At 43.5% G+C, this 20,380-nt stretch overlaps 1 protein-coding gene across 1 annotated transcript in view; it reads right to left on the bottom strand.

Annotated features, from left to right (window-relative positions):
* Positions 1-17,285: 17,285 nt before the first annotated feature.
* The window catches only part of otog (otogelin), a 56,893-nt gene continuing 53,798 nt past the window's right edge, over positions 17,286-20,380 (bottom strand). The window contains exons 56-57 of the mRNA XM_020051418.3: positions 19,356-19,435; positions 17,286-19,191 (exon numbers count right to left, since the gene is read on the bottom strand). Of these exons, the coding sequence (XP_019906977.3) occupies positions 18,991-19,191; positions 19,356-19,435 (281 nt within the window). The 3' untranslated portion in view covers positions 17,286-18,990. The remainder of the gene's footprint in view (positions 19,192-19,355; positions 19,436-20,380) is intronic.

Raw genomic sequence — 20,380 nt, 5'->3', positions numbered from 1 at the left:
AGGTCAGGAACAGGACAGAGGGATACGACAGAACAGAGAGACAGGTCAGAAAAGAGAGAAAGGTCACAACAGGACAGAGAAATACAACAGAACAGAGAGACAGGTCAGAACAGAGGGACAGGACAGGAACAGAACAGGACAGAGATATAGGACAGGACAGAACAGAACAGAGAGACAGGCCAGGAGAGAAAGACAGAACAGGTTGAAACAGGGAATGACAGAGAGACAGGAGAGAACAGGTTGTGACAGGAGAGTAAAGAGGCCTGGTTTATTCATCTCTCTGCTCCTCTCCGCTGCAGCAATCGTAAGTCAAGTCAGGGACCAGCACACACAGCAGGCCAATGACATCCTATTAGACCCCTTAGTCACAGAGAGCACAGCGGGTCCACGGGTCACCAACCCTGGGTCGCGACTCAGGAAGCTACCTCGTCTTTCAGGCTTTGCATGTGCCGAACTGAAGACCCTGTTCTGTGACACTGACAGCACCTCTACACCTGTTAGGAGGACAATGGCCAAGTGCGCTGCAGGAAAATAAGTGCAAAGCATTAAAAAATGTATAGTTTACTCCATGAATCTGTAATGGAGAGGACCAATATTTCGGCGCCTTTCTTAGGGGGTTCCGTCACTCGTCGTCTATTCCAGCACTTTGGTTGTGGGTCTGTCGACTTCGTTCGGTGGTCACAGCTCAACTCGCTGAACACTGATGATCCTTGGTTAGGACAAACGGGAAAGGCAAAGGCTCTGGTTAGGCTGACTTGCACTGAGACTTGTTGACAGCATGGGGACTTGGCAGTGCAGTGTAATTTGCGTTACACAACGATTGAGTAATAGAGCGATCTTTGTCCAGCTCGAGTTACTTGCGTGGCCTAGTCATGCAGTAAAAGCGGAAAACCTACACCTCGCCGTCCCTGAGTAAGAAGCTGCATTTATCGTAATGATCCGATCATTTCTTTTTTTCATTCCATCTGTATGGAAAATGTAGTGTAGGTGGAAAACTGTTAGAGGACTCTCACCAAGACGTCCATCTTCAGTAAGGGTTCTAAGTTCTGTGGTGAGATAAAAAGAACAGTTCCTGTCCTATAAACACTGTTCTGACGTTAGCAGGGCTGATAACAGCAGGGAGGACATCAGGGACATCTGGAATCCACATCCTTCCACTCCCTAAATCTTCCCAAATGGAACCCTTTTCCCTCAATAGTGTAATGGGTCCTGGTGAAGACTAAGGCACTGCACACAGTTGTGCCGTTCACTGCCAGGCTGCGCCTAATACTGGGAAGATAGGATGGCGTGAAAACATGTCCAGACAAGTCCTGCTACGTCCCTGTCCCACAGAGGTTTGATTGTGTCATTGATTGTGGTGGATATTTAACACCACGTTTGACCCGTTTGAGGAGGTCGTCTCTGTGAGAACCAAGGGAGAGGAGGCTACTGCTGGTTTAATGTTGTTGTCTTTTGGGCGTTAAATAAACATGTAGATGAATTTCGAAACAAGGAGATGGAGAAAAACCAATAAGAAGCGTGCATTTGAGATCATGACACAGTTCTAGCCCCAGGACCATATGTGATATTTCACATGGGTACCTTCTAAGTTAAAGTTAGAACGTATTTTAACTATAGGATTTTACGTGTTGGCACCTTATTAAAAGATGAAAAACTAAATATTATATAAAGATGAACTGAAAAACACAGAGCATATTGGTGGTTATCAATACCTATACAATATGTGTATTTGTGCTATGGGGGATAGGCTCTACATATTGCCTGCATTATACATGTGAACTAATAAAAACATTCAAGGCTGGTATCAGAAACAATAAAATACTACACCCACAGAGTCTCAGAGTAAAATACGATATTACCAAATCAACACGGACAAACAGAAATTCAATTAAATTAAACCAGATCAACACTACAAGTGAAGGGGTCAATTTGAGTCATCTGAGCAGATTGTATAAAGGATTCAATATTTATATAATATTTATATTTCAATCTCTTCGTCCTCTCACAGCTGTGTATAGACAAGCAACTTCCGCCTGTGTTCAAAGAAAACCACTAGATCCATACAAGGCCCTGTGTTTGCCAACACTCTCCCACGCAGCACAAGCTGTCAATGAAAGCGTGTGAGAAATGCGACGGTATTCCATTTGATGCGTGTGCGTGTGGATGTGCGTTTCCAGGCCAGTCATCCAGTACCTGGGAATCATTCTCCACGCCCTCTCAGATTCCCAGTCGCCTCTGAGCTCTCATTCTTACTAAGCCCTGGCGGCATTAGGACATACAGGCCAGCCCCACAGCATTACATGTGATACGAGTCATTTGCTACCCCGGTTTTAGGCCCAGCCCCACGCATGTTACCCATGGATCCCTGTGACAGCAAAGTGCATAAGTGTTTGTCACAGGCCTCACAAGCCTCGCCTTACCATTTCAGATGGAGAAGGATTCAGAACTCCTTTAGAAACCCAGTGAGTCGATTAGCATTTGCTGTCTGCAGGTGAGTATGCTGATGCGCTGCTGTTGGTAGGTGTTGGACTTGGCTCAGCTAAGGGGACCAATCAGAGACCTTCCGGCCCAAGACCGGACTGATGGAGGTGTGAACAAAATCGACAAATGGAACAATCACACAGCTACAAGGACACGTTGTAATGTGTGTTACGAACGCTCCGTGTGTGCCCTGCTCTGAACACCAGGCTTTCGGGCCTGAGGGAAGAATAAGCAGAACAACACGACCAACAGTGTGTGTGTGTGTGTGTGTGTGTGTGTTTGTCTTAACTACAGTGGGGAGAACAAGTATTTGATACACTGCCGATTTTACAGGTTTTCCCACTTACAAAGCATGTACAAGTCTGTAATTGAACATGCTTACAAACTCATTATTTAAAAATCATACACTGTGATTTTCTGGGTTTTTGTTTTAGATTCCGTCTCTCACAGTTGAAGTGTACCTATGATATAGACCTCTACAGGAAAACCTGCAACATCGGCAGTGTATCAAATACTTGTTCTCCCCATCGTACATTACAAGGACAAAACCTTTGCCAAAATCAGAAATATTTGAGTAATGGTGACATTTCTGTTCCCATTCTGAAATGGAATTTGTTCTTACCTTTTCGGTTCATGGCAGACCCTATATTGGCGTTAAGGGTAAGAATTAGGGTTAAACATTTAGGCTCGGTTCCGTTTAAGCACAGATCTGAGTTTATTGTGGTGGAGGATAGGGTGTGTTGAGGTGGGTTAGTGTGTGGTGTGTCTTGTGTCTGTGAGGACTCACAGTTGTCCAGGGTATCCCAGCTTCCTCGCATCTCTCATCGCTGGGCTGTGATTGGTCCCTAGCTCTTCTTTCCCCCTGAGAACACATTTTTCACGTTACGAGGTCAATGCGTGTGTGTGTGTTCCCATGTGTGTGTGTGTGTGTGTGTGTCTATCCAACTGTCTTGTCTATGTGTGTAGGATTAGGGCTAGGTTAATGTTTAGGATTAGTATAAGCAGGATTTAGTATGGGAATTCATAAATGAACATGTGTTTTGTGAGTGTGCGTGTGTATGTATCTGTGTGTGCATGTCTGTTTGTGTGTGTGTGTGTGTGTGCGTGTGTGTGTGTTTGTGAAGCTACTTTAGAAAAGCCATTGCAGTCAGGATGGTGCCTCTGATGCTTCCAATAACATTTAATGTTTGACATCAATGCATCTCTGAGGATTATTAGAATGAGGATGGATAAATCCAGACAGAGAGAGACAGAAAGACAGAAAGAGAGAGAGAGACAGAGAGAATGACAGGAAGAGAGACGGAGAGACAGAAAGAGAGAAAGGGAGGGAGAGAGAGAGTGAGAGAGGGAGAGAGAGACAGAAAGAGACAGAGAGGAACAAGTTTAATATGCATTGTGTGGCAAAACTGATATCAGCTTGTCCATGACCTTATACTGGTTGGTCCGTTAGGGGTCTTCAACCTCTTGTTTTCCAGGGACCCCCAACCAAACCAAGAGGAAATCCAAGGACCCCCATTGCATGTTGGGGGCATGGAGTTAGTGTGAGGATGTACACTCACAACGTTTAGACAAGAATGTCACCAAAAGTACATATGTAAATGTACTTCAACAAAACCTCCAAACTCTCTATATAACGGTTTGCTTTCATCTGAGGTCTTACAAGGCAGAAACAAAGATTTTGGTACAGTGTGGTGGTCGCTCTGGGGGGAGTCAAAAAGCAGTGTCTTAAATAGTACAACCCCAGAGATAATGTAATGAACCCGGACATAATGTGATAACCAGAAAAATATTATTTCTGGAAGCTGGAAAAAGCATGTGAAGGTGTGCACTCGCTGCTGTACCTCAGTCCCGTCCGGTAAATAACTTACGCAAACGTTAATGGCCTTTATCATGTGTGACTCTTCAGTGTCAATGAACCCCTAATGACGTCACATGTATTGAGGGTGGGAGACATGACTGTGTGTGACTGAAATACACTGACCTAAGCTGGGTTCATTGAAACCCAGCAAAATCATATTACAGTGTTACAACACTAAGCTAACCCTAACCCTAACCCTAACCGTAACCTCAATAGCTTCAAATATACTACCTCCCAAACATAACCCTTAATGCTTAACTGTATCACAAATTCTATGCCTAATTCTTGCACTAACCATAAACCTAACCTCAGATAAAACAGGAACATACACAAACACACACACACACACACACACATGGAGGCACAGACAGCCCTGCAGCAATCTCAGCGGTGTCACATCCAACCGGGTCCCCCCTTGCAGTGGTGTCACAGAAAAACAGGTCCCCCCTCCCCGTCTGTATTGTAAAAACAGTGTGATCCCTCAAGCCATTTGTAGCACAACAATTTAGGGAAGGCAACAGACCACCTGGGTTACAGCCGGCACTACCTGCCAAGCCCAAACGTTATATTAGCCACCTGAGCTAAATCCAGCCCCAGACGGAGTCCCCCCTGGCCTGCTTTGTCACCTGCTGTTGTCCCTGTCGATCCTTGCAGCGTGGAGGGGGTCAGACTTCACCTCTGCGTGGGTGTTCCTCTTGGCCGACTGTGTTTGGGATGCCAGAGGATCCCGGGGGGGTGGTCTTATTCCTAATAACAATGTATGTTTCATTGGAGAGCTATCTGGCCCAGGTCAGTGTGTGTGTGTGATTGCCCATTACAGTGGATATAAAAAGTCCACACACCCCTGTTAAAATGCCAGGTTCTTGTGATGTAAAAGAATGAGACAAAGATAAATCATGTCAGAAATTTTTCCACCCTTAATGTTACCTATAATGTGAACAATTCAATTGAAAAACAAACTGAAATCTTTGAGGGGGAAAAATAAAAAACTCACAATAACCTGGTTGCATAAGTGTGCACTCCCTTAAACAAATACATTGTTGAAGCACCTTTTGATTTTATTACAGCACTCAGTCTTTTTGGGTAGGCATCTATTGGCATGGCACATCTTGACGTGGCAATATTTGCCCACTCTTCTTTGCAAAAGTGCTCAAAATCTGTCAGATTGCGAGGACATCTCCTGTGCACAGCCCTCTTCAGATCACCCCACAGTTCAATTGGATTCAGGTCTGGGCTCTGGCTGGGCCATTCCAAAACGTTGTCCATGACCTTATACTGTTAATGTTCTTCTGGTGAAGCCATGCTTTTGTGGATTTGGATGTATGCTTTGGGTCAATATCGTGCTGAAAAGTAAACTTCTTCTTCAGCTTTCTAACGGACACCTGAAGGTTTTGTGCCAAAATTGCCTGGTATTTGGAACTGTTCATAATGCCCTCCACCCTGACTAAGGCCCCAGTTCCTACCCCATAGCCCATTCATATGAAGAATACAGGAGATTGTTGTCACATGTAGCACACAGCCAGTACTTGCCAGAAATTGCTGTAGGCCTCTTGGATGCCTCCCTGACCAGTTTTCTTCTCAACTTTTCATAAATTTTGGAGGGACGTCCTGTTCTTGGTAATGTCTCTGTTGTGCCATATTTTCTCCACTTGATGATGACTGTCTTTACTGTGTTCCATGGTATATCTAATGCTTTGGAAATTATTTTGTACCCTTCTCCTGACTGATATATTTCAACAATTTGATCCCTCTGATGCTTTGGAAGCTCTCTGCGGACCATGTCTTTTGCTGAGAGAACTAAGAAAATTTCAGGAAAAAAAGCACCTGCTTTTTCCCCACGAAAGTTGGGTGAACTCATGACAAACATGACAAAATCAAAAAGCGGGGTAGAAACTGTAAGACTGGCCCTCCACAACCCAAGCCACATCGGGGTCCCCCCCAGGCCTCAGCTCACATCGGAGAATTTAATGGGAGATTAAATAATGAAGGTGCCCCCCTTCTTGTCCATTTGGGGTGTCAGACTTCTACCCAGACCCGAGGTAGTTAACCAGGGGGGAAATAGAGACCTCACAAGGAGCCTGTGGAACAGTGTTATACCCCCCCCCAGTGTAATACCACAGAAATGAAATACTTGAGGCAAAAGGGAGCTTTTCCACGGGTTTGGAAAGTCAATATTTTAGTTTGGCCTGGTCTGTGGGTGGTCTGTTGGTGGTTTTGTTGTGTTGCCGTTGAGCCTTTAAAGCGCACATTTACAGCGGAACACACACTTCTGGTGTTGCAGAGGCAACATGGTTTCCCCCGAACCAAATGCTCAGAGAGATATTTCGGGTATCTGTTTATCCGTCCCTGGATATCCGCAACACACACTGGACTGGGAGATCACACACCTCCTATGAAAACGCCCTCCATATAATCTTTTGTAAGGAAATTAATGTAATGTATTTCAATAACCAGGAAGTGAATTAAGATTGACTTCCCCATAGAGACCACAAACAGTGCAGGGCCGTAGTATTTAAGTGGTCATAGGCATGCTCTGAATGTCTATAACAGGCTTACGATAGCTTAGTATGGAGTTAGGTTATTCTATAACCTTGGATGCTACTGAAGGTCAAAGGTTGATGTTGACTTGCCACTTCTCGACTTCTAGAAAGACACACACACACACACACACTAAAAACATGAGCGAGAGATGGAGAGATAGAGAGAGAGAGAGAGAGATTACTAACGCTGAGGACAGATAAGTCGTAAAGGGAATGTGACGAACATGAATGGAGGGGTGTTATGATCACTACCACAGGATTAGTGTACACCCGGCACTTACATCAGACTTTTGTGATCTGATCAACATGATCCAATTAATATCCGATCGTGGTTTGATTAAAACATGTCTCTTATCGGTCCACTTTGTCCCTAAAGTGAATTGACTAACTGGGTGCATACCTCCATGCAAAGAAATTGACGTATATTCTCTGTAAATAATGTGAAGTTGTTTGTTTTCTAACAGTTATGGATGCCATTGATCAGTTTACTGTTAAATGATAATCACTACATCCATACTGGAAACAGATGTGTTTGCCACAAAAAGTAAGCAAAGTATCTTTACAATGAGATGTTGCACAAGGTACTGAAAACAAGGGCGCCAACTTAATGGAAAAGAAAATAATATTTTTGTGTAATTGTGTAAATGTGTAATTTGAGTTGAATCCCTTCTATCCCATCTATTTCTCCCATCTTCTTCCCATATATATTGTCATACAGCCTTTTATACACGCCTTTTATCAAGGGTGACATTATTTTGGAGGGGATTGTAAAATAAAACCAAACTTTCCCAGAAAATCTTATTTGGGATGAGAAATTTCCGGCGGGGTTAGAGAGCTGCTAAAAATAACAGGTCGTTACTTGCAGAAATGTTGAGATACGGCTGATAAAATTAAACCTCAGCTATTGGTTCAGGTTCATATAGTTCATTTGGCAATCAACCAGTAAGAGAACTTCTGTTGTTATAAATACCACAGGACACACGGTTTTTGCTGGCAGAGCCAATGAAATGAAAATCGTACAAAAGTAGTAGATACGGTTAAATACTGTCAGCGAGTGCGGTACATAATGTTCGTCCACGCCGTTTGTCCACGCCGTGGTTTGTTACCGGGTTATCAACTCCTGCCGATTGGTTGGTCTGAACCAGTCCCATGGATGGACTAAAGCCAGCATAATATCAGCCTCAAGTAAAAGGGCACTTGTCTTAGATTTCACAAGTCTCAACTCTGGAGCTATATTTAACGCAGTGACTGCGGTTTTGCCTGGAAACAGTATTTGCAATTTTGGAAAAAAAAATGTAATGGGTATCCATTCAATACCCGTTCAATGCCGTCAAAACTGTTTGAAAACCCTTCTGTAATGATTTGCTGAAGTGTTATAAGAAATAAGTGGTAAACACACACAAACACACACACACATGCCCACACACACACACACACACACACACACACACGGACACAAACACTCATGTGTGCGCACACATTCACACACATGCCCACAAAGTCACACATACAGGAAGGTTCTGGAAGCATCATTGTAAGTTGACCCTTTGTTTCATGTTGATGACCCCTCAGATATGCAGACTGTTGATCACTTTTTAAATAGGGGGACTTCATATAATGAATGTTGTCATTTTTGGGAGGTGAGGCAACCACATATCCAAATGACATAGGGTGAAAGCTGAGACTATGCCTTTCTGTGCCTCGTGGTGATTGTTTGATTTTGGTGAACCAAGCCGGGGCAGGAGGAATTTAGTCACCCATTCAAAAATTGAAGAGGGCACTGTTTGTTATAGGTGCTTACATGTTGTGAATGCTTTTTAATGATCGTTATGATTGATGATTATTACCATTATTGTTATAATTCTTAGATCTGTGTTTTTATTTCATTTCTCCACTTAAAAAACAGATTTAATAGCTTTCATTTCCAATAGTATCCAGCAGCATGAGATCTTCAGAAGTTTCCAAATTGTGGTTTGATTCAGCTGGCCATGAGGTCTTTGATATCAGACCCAACCACAGAGTTGTTGGGGTTGTGCAGACAGCTTAGGAGGACGATGTGTTGTCATGAACTAACCCTCCTGTGAAGGACAGGCAAGAAGAGAGACTTAGACCTTCTGCTTCATTGCTGTTTTGAACATAAAGTAACCATTATTCATTAATTGTGAATCATTGTTCTGAAGGAGGATATTTGCACAGTGTTTTAAATGACTGATACCACTCAGTGATCTCGTCTGTCCTCATTTTCAATGTCTCTGTGTGTCCTTTCATTTCTCCCTCCTCTCCTTCAGTGCCTCTGTCCTGTTTTACCCTGCTGTGGGACAGTACACAACCTAAAGATTGGTTTGGGTTATGGTATTCCAATGAAAGAAGTGGGCTTGGAGGTGGGGGTGTCTGGAGGTGTGTGTGGGGGTGGGGGCACAGGGGTTGGGTGAGGGCAGGGGTGGGGGGAGGGCAGCAGCTGTTGGGACAGGATTAGGGTGCAAGATGGACTTTTATCTCATTTACATCTCCAAGGAAATAGAAGAAAGGGCATGTTAAAGATATAGATTTCACATACAGATATCGAAAAACAAAATGAGTTTCAAAAGTATTTTTAGTAAATAAAACCTTAATAATAATACAAAGATCATGAAACCCATCGAAAATACTTTTATTAAGCCTGTACCACAGATATTTTGTGTACTGTTAGAACAGTATTTATCAAGTACCTTAACACCCCAGCAGTGACCTCAATGCAGAACACGTACTCATCGCCGCGGAACGTGTACACAACAACGCAGAACACGTACTCTGAAGATTGGGTTCCAATGCCGACTTGGTGCCAGGTTGGCAGGACGCTATGTCGTGACATCATGTCGTGACATCATGTCGTGACATCAGCAGGTGTGTGGCACCTCCCTATGGTCAACTTCTATCCTTTAAGGAGTTGATGACACTGTCCCCCCATCCCTTTAAGGAGTTGATGACACTGTCCCCCCACCCCTTTAAGGAGTTGATGACACTTTAAGGAGTTGATGACACTGTCCCCCCATCCCTTTAAGGAATTGATGACACTGTCCCCCCACCCCTTTAAGGAGTTGATGACACTGTCCCCCCATCCCTTTAAGGAATTGATGACACTGTCCCCCCTTCCCTTTAAGGAATTGATGACACTGTCCCCCCCACCCCTTTAAGGAGTTGATGACACTGTCTCCTGTGATGGCAATTTCTAAAGTCAAAACGATTTACGAAAATGGTAGGTAAGACAGAGGAAAACTCACAGATCCCCCAATCCCACATTCCTTTACTTATCTAAACATGGGGACCCAGTCCTTTAATCAGTAAGAATACATCAGCTTAAAAAATTTCCCTGACACCCCCCATCCCTTTAGGAGTTGATGACACTCTCCCTCCATCCCTTTAAGGAGTTGATGACACTGTCCCTCCATCCCTTTAAGGAGTTGATGACACTGTCCCTCCATCCCTTTAAGGAGTTGATGACACTGTCCCCCCACCCCTTTAAGGAGTTGATGCCACTGTCCCCCCACCCCTTTAAGGAGTAGATGACACTGTCCCCCCATCCCTTTAAGGAGTTAATAACAGTCCCCCCATCCCTTTAAGGAGTTGATGACAGTCCCCCCACCCCTTTAAGGAGTTGATGACACTGTCCCCCCACCCCTTTAAGGAGTTGATGACACTGTCCCCCCACCCCTTTAAGGATTTGATGACACTGTCCCCCCACCCCTTTAAGGAGTTGATGACACTGTCCCCCCACCCCTTTAAGGAGTTGATGACACTGTCCCCTCACCCCTTTAAGGAGTTGATGACACTGTCCCTCCACCCCTTTAAGGAGTTGATGACACTGCCCCCCCACCCCCACGTCATCCTGACACATTTGGATCAGATCTGCTCTTAGATCACAAAGTGCCCTTCTGTCTGTCTCTTGTTTCTGTATCTCTCTCCTCTCTGTCTCTCTCTCTGTCCTCTCCTCTCTCGGTCTCCCTCTCCGTCATTCTCTCTTTCTCCCTGTCTCCGTCCCTCTCCATCTCTCTCTGTCTCCTACGCACTGCAGGGTGTCAGTATACATGTGTCTGTTTTCTAATGAAGGTGTAGATCAAGGTGGAGCAACGGAAAAACACTTTATCATCTGTTGAGAGCCTGCTGGTGCTTGTAAAGTTGCTGAGATGGATATCCAGGATTCACATGCAGTGATAATGATACTGTCAGGACGTCTTAAAAGAGGTCACCAAATAAATCTGTCAGTACCACAACCACATACAGAGCTAGATGCACAAATGTTTTCCATGGCAAAATATCGGAGGTAAGAGTTCCTAATCTTATCAAGGTACCTTGTAATATGAGTTCAGGCTTTAGTAGAAAGAAACCTGATAGATCTAATCGTCATTGGACCCATAGGGTAATATGAAGTAAAAAGGCTGTGAAAAAGCATATGAATCACACCTTTAACTGAGTGAAAAATGTTAAAGAAATATAATTTTTATATTGAAAAACAAGGTTCACGGGGTCTTTGGAAGTAAAACACCCCCACAACATTACATATCCACCACCATCCTTAACAGTGGGTGTTCCTTTCTGCATGGCTCTTTACGCCAAACCACTTCTGGTGTTTGTTGCCAAAAATCTCAATGTTAATCTCATTAGACCGTAGAACCTAGTTTCAATCATGGTTCCAATGACATTTAGTAAACTCCAGGCACTGTCTGTTGTTGTTTGGTGACAGCAGATGCTTTTCTTCTGGCAAACCCTTCCAAATAAGTTGTTGGCATGGAGGTGATATCTAATCTTTCCAAGACCTGGTGACCCCAAGGTGTATCAAACGTCTGCATTTCTCCAACTGTGACCCTTGAACCATCTTTCTCACTGTGCGTGGTGGGCAGAACAATCATGTCCCATTGTAGGCAGGTTCATCACAGCTCCAGTCTTTTCACATTTCTTTATTGTTTCTTAATTTCTTATACTGGAAATTAGTATTTTCAGGTGTATAACTAAGCTCAACAGCCTTATGTTTTAATACATTTCTGTGATCTCTGCGCTTCCCCTGTTGATGGATGACAAAAGGTGTTTAGTTTTTGTGTCATCTCATATTTATACCCCAGTGAAACAGGATGTTACGAATGATCACTTAAAGGGGCACTACAGTATGTGAGGACTTTATGTCCTGTGTATCATGTTTGAAAGGTTTCTAAGGCTGGTATTTTATGAACAAACAAATACAAAAAAGGTTGATATTTTGTTATATGCAGGAGGCAGGACAGAGAATCAGGGAGAACAGAAACAACATTTAATTCACATGAAAACCAAATAATGACCGACAAGATACACTATGGAAGGAAGAACTCGAACAGGGAGAGTAATTCAGAACAAAGGTGAGGACGAACAGATGTCCATGGTCCAAACGAGAGAGAGAGGGCGATGGATCTCACCGGCCCAGTGGCAGTTGATAGCTTCGGATTCTGCAGTGAAATTGGAATTTGCTCACGCTTGATTGTGTTGAAGAGGTGTTATATTTTTTATGACACAAATGTATTATTGCTAACATTACTAAATGCTACGGTCAGCAAGTGAACTATGGTGAGATTCCATTTTAAGAGTTCCACAAACAGTGAGATTTATTTTAAAATGTAAAATCAGAATGCACATTCATTACATTTGTTCAAAAATGTTTTTTTGATGACAATGATTGTGGCACACATGTTTTCAAATGTATTAATAATTTGTTGATGACCATTTTCTTTTTGAACAATTTACGTTCAGTGTAAGATTCGATTCAAATTATTTTTTGAGTGTAAGCTCAAGCTATTAAACCACAGTGACATTCACAACCTTTATTATTCATATTTACCAAGGGTGACGATAGTTGTGTAATCAGGTGTGTTACTGCTTGAGCCTGCGCCTTTCCTACCGCTGTCCTTTGGGGTGAGCTCTGTGTGTAGATGGCCAGTAGATGGCCCCCCACTTGGACTGAACTGGAATACAGCCTAGATGTTTTTTTTTAGATAGTAACAGCTATGAATAGTATTAGAATCAAAATAGGGCCTGAACTAAATCACAGCCAGACATATTTTTTATTTAGATAGAAACCTCTACGAATAGTACTAGAATCAAATTTTAGTCTGAACCTAATGAACCCAATGCACAGACATATCAGCTCAGTTCATCGGGTTTAATGAACCCATAGCACAACTCCTGTGAATAGATATAGAGCAACACTCAGCTTAAGCTCAGTTCATTAATTCTGCTTATCCGTCTGGATACGCAAGCGGGTAAATACACCACTAGTGTTTGTGATCGTTAAAATGCCCCACGTTTATGACTGAACGTGTCGAAATACTGAACTTGTCAATGGGGAAATATATTTGTGAGGTTTCCACATTGGAATGTGTTGGGCCACCTCTGGATGGACGTCTGGCGGTTCCACCGTGTGGCTCCCATTTGACTCCCTGCTGTGTTCCCTTCACAGGGAACTAGTGTTACCGGAACACAGTGTTAGGACGTGGCCGCCGTTTGGGATGTCACCCCACCCCTTTAAGGAGTTGATGATCATGAAAAAAGCAGACCACTTTAATTAGAAGATTATACTGTGCAAACATTTTAGAAATTACAGAACTTTGTCTCTTTCAGTGACAAAAAAAAAAAGCCACCCAAACACCCCCAACACCCCACCTCGCCCCACCCGCTCCCCCTGGTTACTGTGGCTGCCATTTTGAAAGTCTGCCCAGAAACTGGATAACGCTGACTGACACGTCATGTTGAGAATTTATTACCGAGTAGCACAGGGTGGAGGAAGAGCATGTGTCTGAAGCAGATCATCTTTCTCTAACTGGGATCTATTGGTTACATGGAAACTCTGAATGCATCAGCAAGTGTAGCCGGGAACCCTTGTAACCCAGACACTGCACGGGTACTGGGATCTTGTAACCCAGACACTGCACGGGTACTGGGATCTTGTAACCCAGACACTGCACGGGTACTGGGATCTTGTAACCCAGACACTGCACGGGTACTGGGATCTTGTAACCCAGACACTGCACGGGTACTGGGATCTTGTAACCCAGACACTGCACGGGTACTGGGATCTTGTAACCCAGACACTGCACGGGAACTGGGATCTTGTAACCCAGACACTGCACGGGTACTGGGATCTTGTAACCCAGACACTGCATGGGTACTGGGATCTTGTAACCCAGACACTGCATGGGTACAGGGATCTTGGCAACGGTAGAAGTTAATGGTCCTGTTGGCACAGTATTATGCATTTGATCTGTTATCGCTATTCGACATAACTAAGATCACATAATGCTTTCCATGACTTTACCTTAAAATCACCCCGATGAGAAAGATTGTGCTTTCAAGACTTTTTCATCTCCCTGATTTCAGTTGGCCCCAGAAAACAGCAATGACATTCTAGAACTCCAATGTTTTTTTTCACATTTCTATCTTCTATGTACTCCACCCATCTACACCATTCCTCCAATCTACACCCATCCTCCAATCTACACCCATCCTCCAATCTACACCCATCCTACAATCTACAGCCCTCCTAAACTCTACACCCCTCCTAAACTCTACACCCCTCCTAAACTCTACACCCCTCCACCCATCTACACCCCTCCACCCATCTACACCCATCCACCCATCTACACCCATCCTCCAATCTACACCCCTCCTAAACTCTACACCCCTCCTAAACTCTACACCCCTCCACCCATCTACACCCCTCCACCCATCTACACCCCTCCACCCATCTACACCCATCCTCCAATCTACACCCCTCCACCCATCAACACCCCTCCTACACTCTACAGTTGTGGCCAACGGTTTTGAGACTGATATATATATATATAAATGGTGCTGAAAGCATTCTTTAGATATGTTGGCCCATATTGATAGGATAGCATCTTGCTGTTGATGGAGATTTGTGGGATGCACATCCAGGGCACGAAGCTCCCGTTCCATCACATCCCAAAGATGCTCTATTGGGTTGAGATCTGGTGACTGTGGGGGCCATTTCAGGACAGTGAGCTCATTGTCATGTTCAAGAAACCAATTTGAAATGATTCAAGCTTTGTGACATGGTGCATTATCCTGCTGGAAGTAGCCATCAGAGGATGGGTACATGGTGGTCATAAAGGGATGGACATGGTCTGAAACAATGCTCAGGTAGGCTGTGGCATTTAAACGTTGCCCAATTGGCAATAAGGGGCCTAAAGTGTGCCAAGAAAACATCCCCCACACCATTACACCACCACCACCAGCCTGCACAGTGGTAACAAGGCATGATGGATCCATGTTCTCATTCTGTTCACGCCAAATTCTGACTCTACCATCTGAATGTCTCAACAGAAATCGAGACTCATCAGACCAGGCAACATTCTTAAAGTCTTCAACTGTCCAATTTTGGTGAGCTTGTGCAAATTGTAGTCTCTTTTTCCTATTTGTACCCGGTGGGGTCTTCTGCTGTTGTAGCCCATCCGCCTCAAGGTTGTGCGTGTTGTGGCTTCACAAATGCTTTGCTGCATACCTCGGTTGTAACGAGTGTTTTTTTCAGTCAAAGTAGCTCTTCTATCAGCTTGAATCAGTCGGCCTATTCTCCTCTGACCTCTAGCATCAACAAGGCATTTTCACCCACAGGATTGCCGCATACTGGATGTTTTTCCCTTTTCAAAGCATTCTTTGTAAACCCTAGAAATGGTTGTGCGTGAAAATCCCAGTAACTGAGCAGATTGTGAAATACTCAGACCGGCCCGTCTGGCACCAACAACCATGCCACGCTCAAAATTGCTTAAATCACCTTTCTTTCCCATTCTGACATTCAGTTTGGAGTGCAGGAGATTGTCTTGACCAGGACCACACCCCTAAATGCATTGAAGCAACTGCCATGTGATTGGTTGATTAGATAATTGCATTAATGAGAAATTGAACAGGTGTTCCTAATAATCCTTTAGGTGAGTGTATACTATAGTGTTTGACAGGTGGGAGAAGACAGAAAGGGTCTGTCCATTAATGCAGAGTATCTCCAGATCCTTCCAAGTCCTTGGTCCACGTCCTCTTCTTTTCAGGTCACCCCACATGCGTGTGCTCACTTTCCTGCATCTGCCTGGTGTTTGTATAGACAGGGTTAGCGAAGGAATTTGGGAAAGTTCATTAGTCTGGGCAGCTGAGAAATACAGGGCTACCCCAGCTCCAGTGTTAATTCCAGCATGCTAGTTAAATATTCTCAGGATAAACACCGGCAGGCTAAATATACAGTCGGTGATGTCCTGATACAGCTGGAGGACTGACTGATACAGCTGAAAGACTGAACAATCACCTAATGATTATGTGCCTGATATACATTAATAGGTTGAACAAAAAATAATTAAATATATTTTAAATTGTAACATTTGTTGCAGTCTTAAAAATAATTAGAAATAACTCAATCGCAAGCGATTTGACAAAATTTAAAAAAAAAGATTACCCACAGTCATCTCTACAATCGACGAGTAAGCCTTATGTATTCGTTCTGACTTAGAGATATGGAGCAGCCATATAGGACAGTGGACACATACAGAATGACCACACCGCTAGCCCGAGACCACGATTAGTAACATAAACCAGGATAACTTTCATCGACATAATGTAGCCACATTTGTGATGGCGTGACATTCACGATAATGACTCGATTAGAAATGACTGACCAGTGGGAATCCCTGTGGTTTAAGTGGTTTAAGCACCTGTAGTGTCTGTGTGTGTGTGTGTGTGTGTGTTCGCTCCCCGGGTTGATGGGTCTAACCAGACAATGGCCACTCTGTGGAGACTACAGTAAGTCAATAGACCCCACCCCCCTCCTCCATCCTTGCCTCGGCCTTGCCGACACACTTCTACCACTTGGCAGTAATCCATCATCACCTTTCGAGTGAGACTGCCGACACATGGAGAACCTGCCCGCTTGCCCCAGCACCCCACACGCCATCCCTGCTCCACCCTTCTGCGCACGCGCACACGCGCACACACACACACACACACACGATAGTGAATAGTGTGTTCAACCAGGACATCTTGTTTTCCCATTTGGGCCAGGGACATTTGTTCTGCGTCTGAACATGTCCAATAGGACAATCTCCCAATGTTCCAGAGACACACAGCTGCTGGAGCCACGGCGCGAACTACACTGGGGACGAATGGGAGGCATGTGTGTGTGTGTGTGTGTGTGTTCATAATATGAATGTGTGTATGCGTTAGCGTCTGTCGACGCAAGCTACAAGGTATTAAAAAACATGATAACAGGAACATCTAGTCAGCACCGAAAGAGTTAACTAGTTAAAACAAAAACAAGAATGAATCCCACGTCACAATTCAGACACCCTTGCAAAACCTGTACACACCCTAAGATGTGAATAAGACTTAATATAGCGTGTTTTTCTGTGGAAATATTTATTGAAAATGCGAATGTACATTAGTATGGTACACGTTGAGTCTCTCTGCGCTAACCTGTGGCCATTGTTTGATATCCCCGGAAATAGCAAAATAAAATAAAAAAGACATTTGAAACTTAAGCAAACCAATCACAGCCCTTAAATTATTACACACCAACCATTCCATTGACATTTTAGTCAGCTGTGAAGACAAAACTTTTTTTTACACAATTAAATGATAAAATTACTGTCAAAACAAAACTGTATTTTCACGTAAGTGATTTCCAAAACGACATTCTTACCACTCATTAAACTTGTAACTTTTTTTATTTTTTTACATTCTTTAACTGTCCCAGAATGAAAGTTGTATTATTGTCTACAACCAAACAGTCTTTGGAGTTGGCTAGGGGTCCAAAATCAGAGCCAAATGCTTTGACTTGTGTTCACAAAATCATCAAAATCAAAGTAACAAATGCTGTGCTAGGTTGTATAGAAATAAATAAATAAAGTGCTCGACATACAGCTTGATTTGTAATTATTCATCAACACCGCTAGCATGGTTACATTAGGCTTATCTTATATCACTTGATATACAGCATACTGAAGTGTTACATCGCTAAAAGTTGAACATCTAAATGTGATTTTTAAATGTAAAAAATATGTATTTCAACAAAAAGCACAAAAGAAAGGGAATTTACTTATGTACAAACAAGGCACAACTCAATGTTTGTTGGTCACTAGACTCATATCTTACCTATGCAAAAATACAATGGGACTGGCTTAGAGTAAAGCCTGACTGATGAACTCTGTATGCATGGACCAGCAGAATGCAGTCAGATATTCAAAACAGCAATGCTGCTGGATTGGGTGAAGTTAGAAAATCCGAGGCTGATTTGTGGTGATTATGTTTTTTGCATAGCAGAAATTGGGCTACAAATGTCAATCCACTACATGGCTACAGAGTTGCTCATACTACTCTACTGAAGAAGAGCTGGGCATACTACTCTACTGAAGAAGAGCTGGGCATACTACTCTACTGAAGAAGAGCTGGGCATACTACTCTAAAGAAGCTGCGATTACTTTGTGTGTGCTTATAATATTAGTGTTGAACGTTCTGTGTTTTCAGAAAAATGCATTCTGCAGTTGAATTCGGTACTGAAGCTTTGTACTGTTAGTGCCATTTGCAAATTAAAAAAATAATGTTTCTAATTATTTTGATGACTTACAAGGTGATGCAGCAACAACTCTGAAAGCACGACCACTGAGGTATACAAACAGTAACAGCCTGTGAAATGCACACAGACAGTCCACTCTGAACTGATATCTCCTTCTTTTCTTTTTTTTTTTAACTCTGTGTTATTTCCTTTCTGAGGTGTTCCTAGGGGCTCCGGGTCCACCGAGCCGTGTGACGTCTGACCGGACCCTCAGAGAACGTCTGAGTTACAGTAATAAGGGAGGCTGAGTGAGAAACTGTAAAGGGAAAACATACCGGAGCGGCGCCTTGCAGCAGGGCCGTCCACAGCTTCTACTTCAGCATGTCTAGAGGCCATCACGGTATTCTACATTTTAATCCCCGTAACCTGCAGCCCCCAAAGCCGCTAAACCACGCCCAGCTACACACGCTGTCCCTTCATCCATTCACATACAGTAGTAGACTTTCAGCAAGATGTGTGTGTGTGTGTGTGAGTGTGTGTGCGTGCGTGTGTGAGTGTGTGTGCTATGACCATTGGCAGGAGCAGTCAGTGGGCTCCTGTACGGAGTAGCTGACCCAGGTGGAGTTCCCGTTGCAGTACAGCGGCACCGAACGCCTCTGCAGGCCCATCTCGCGGCAGCACTTACAGAACCTGGCGTACGTGTTGATGTTGTAGTTGTAAATACTGGCCGACGGACACTTCCCGTCGCACGACACTATGTTGACCTGAGAGAGAACAAAGACGAATCATCGGCACGGCGTGTCAGCACACGGTCACAGGGAAAAATGCTACGCCAATTCTGACGTTCCGCGGCGTATATGCTATCGTGGTGACGAATCCCACTCGACATGGCGCGTCGCGATAGGAGACGTTACTGTGAAATGGTTACCGGTCTGTTACTGCGACAGTCGTTCTTCCGTATTGTCATCCTCACGGTCACCTTCTGACAGGCCTTCCCGTCTTCTTTACCTGGAAGGTTGACAAAACACAACGACAATACGCATGTATCAGCCGGGATGGTTTCTGAAGTAGCACAGAACAATACGGAACTTGCAGCTTGCATAGAGAAAGAAGCGTAAAAAACATGAACAAATAACATGAACGGAGAAAGACAACGGGAGATGAAATCGTAGCACTGGTCTGTTGTTCACGGTTAGCAGGCATCATGGACCTCATGCTGTCAGATTGTCAGTCATGCACAAGACATGTGTTAGCTAAGCCCAAGGCACTGCCCTGCAATGGATGACAGACCAGAGACGAAAAAACGTCTCTGTTCGCATTATTTTATAACTGTGAGAGGTCTTCCATGCTTGGACAATTCTCTGTGAGTGTCAAGAAATATCGTGGCTGTTATTTTCACGCATTCCTAGAAGTACAAGCCAATGGTTTCAAAACTGACATTGTGTGTATGTCGTATGTTGTGCCAAAAATACATGAGAAATGATGTCCCTGTTACACTGCATGAAGCTAATTTAGCATTTTAGAACTAGTGCCTAGTAACATGGATGTTTCAGATGTTGTAAGAGTGAAAGTCCCACTAATAAACCTCTAATAAAAGTAAGAATGAAAAGTTTGAAGTAACTGCCCAGTGTTTGCAGATTTCAATAGCGAAACAGCAAAGCAGATCAGCTAGTTTTTTCTCTTGAGTGTTGATTTACCAACTCAAAAACAGTAATGATGTAACCCTACTGAACATAGTTCAAAGAGGAGTGGTATAGAGGTGTTTTTCATTTCTATTAATTTTTTTCAACTTTCACCTCAAATAGTCAACATTAATTGTGTAGGAGAAAATGAACAACATTAACTTGTAAAACTGAGACTCTCACTGGGCAGTTACTTTAAAATGTCAACAGACACCCTTTCACTGGAATGCATCAACTACATGTAAGCTGGTGATGCTATTATTCAGGTAAT

The sequence above is a fragment of the Esox lucius genome, chromosome 2 (genome assembly GCF_011004845.1).
Source record: "Esox lucius isolate fEsoLuc1 chromosome 2, fEsoLuc1.pri, whole genome shotgun sequence".
NCBI lineage: Eukaryota > Metazoa > Chordata > Actinopteri > Esociformes > Esocidae > Esox > Esox lucius.
Note: the sequence above shows the minus strand (reverse complement) of the source record. Positions and strands in the feature narration are given on the sequence as shown.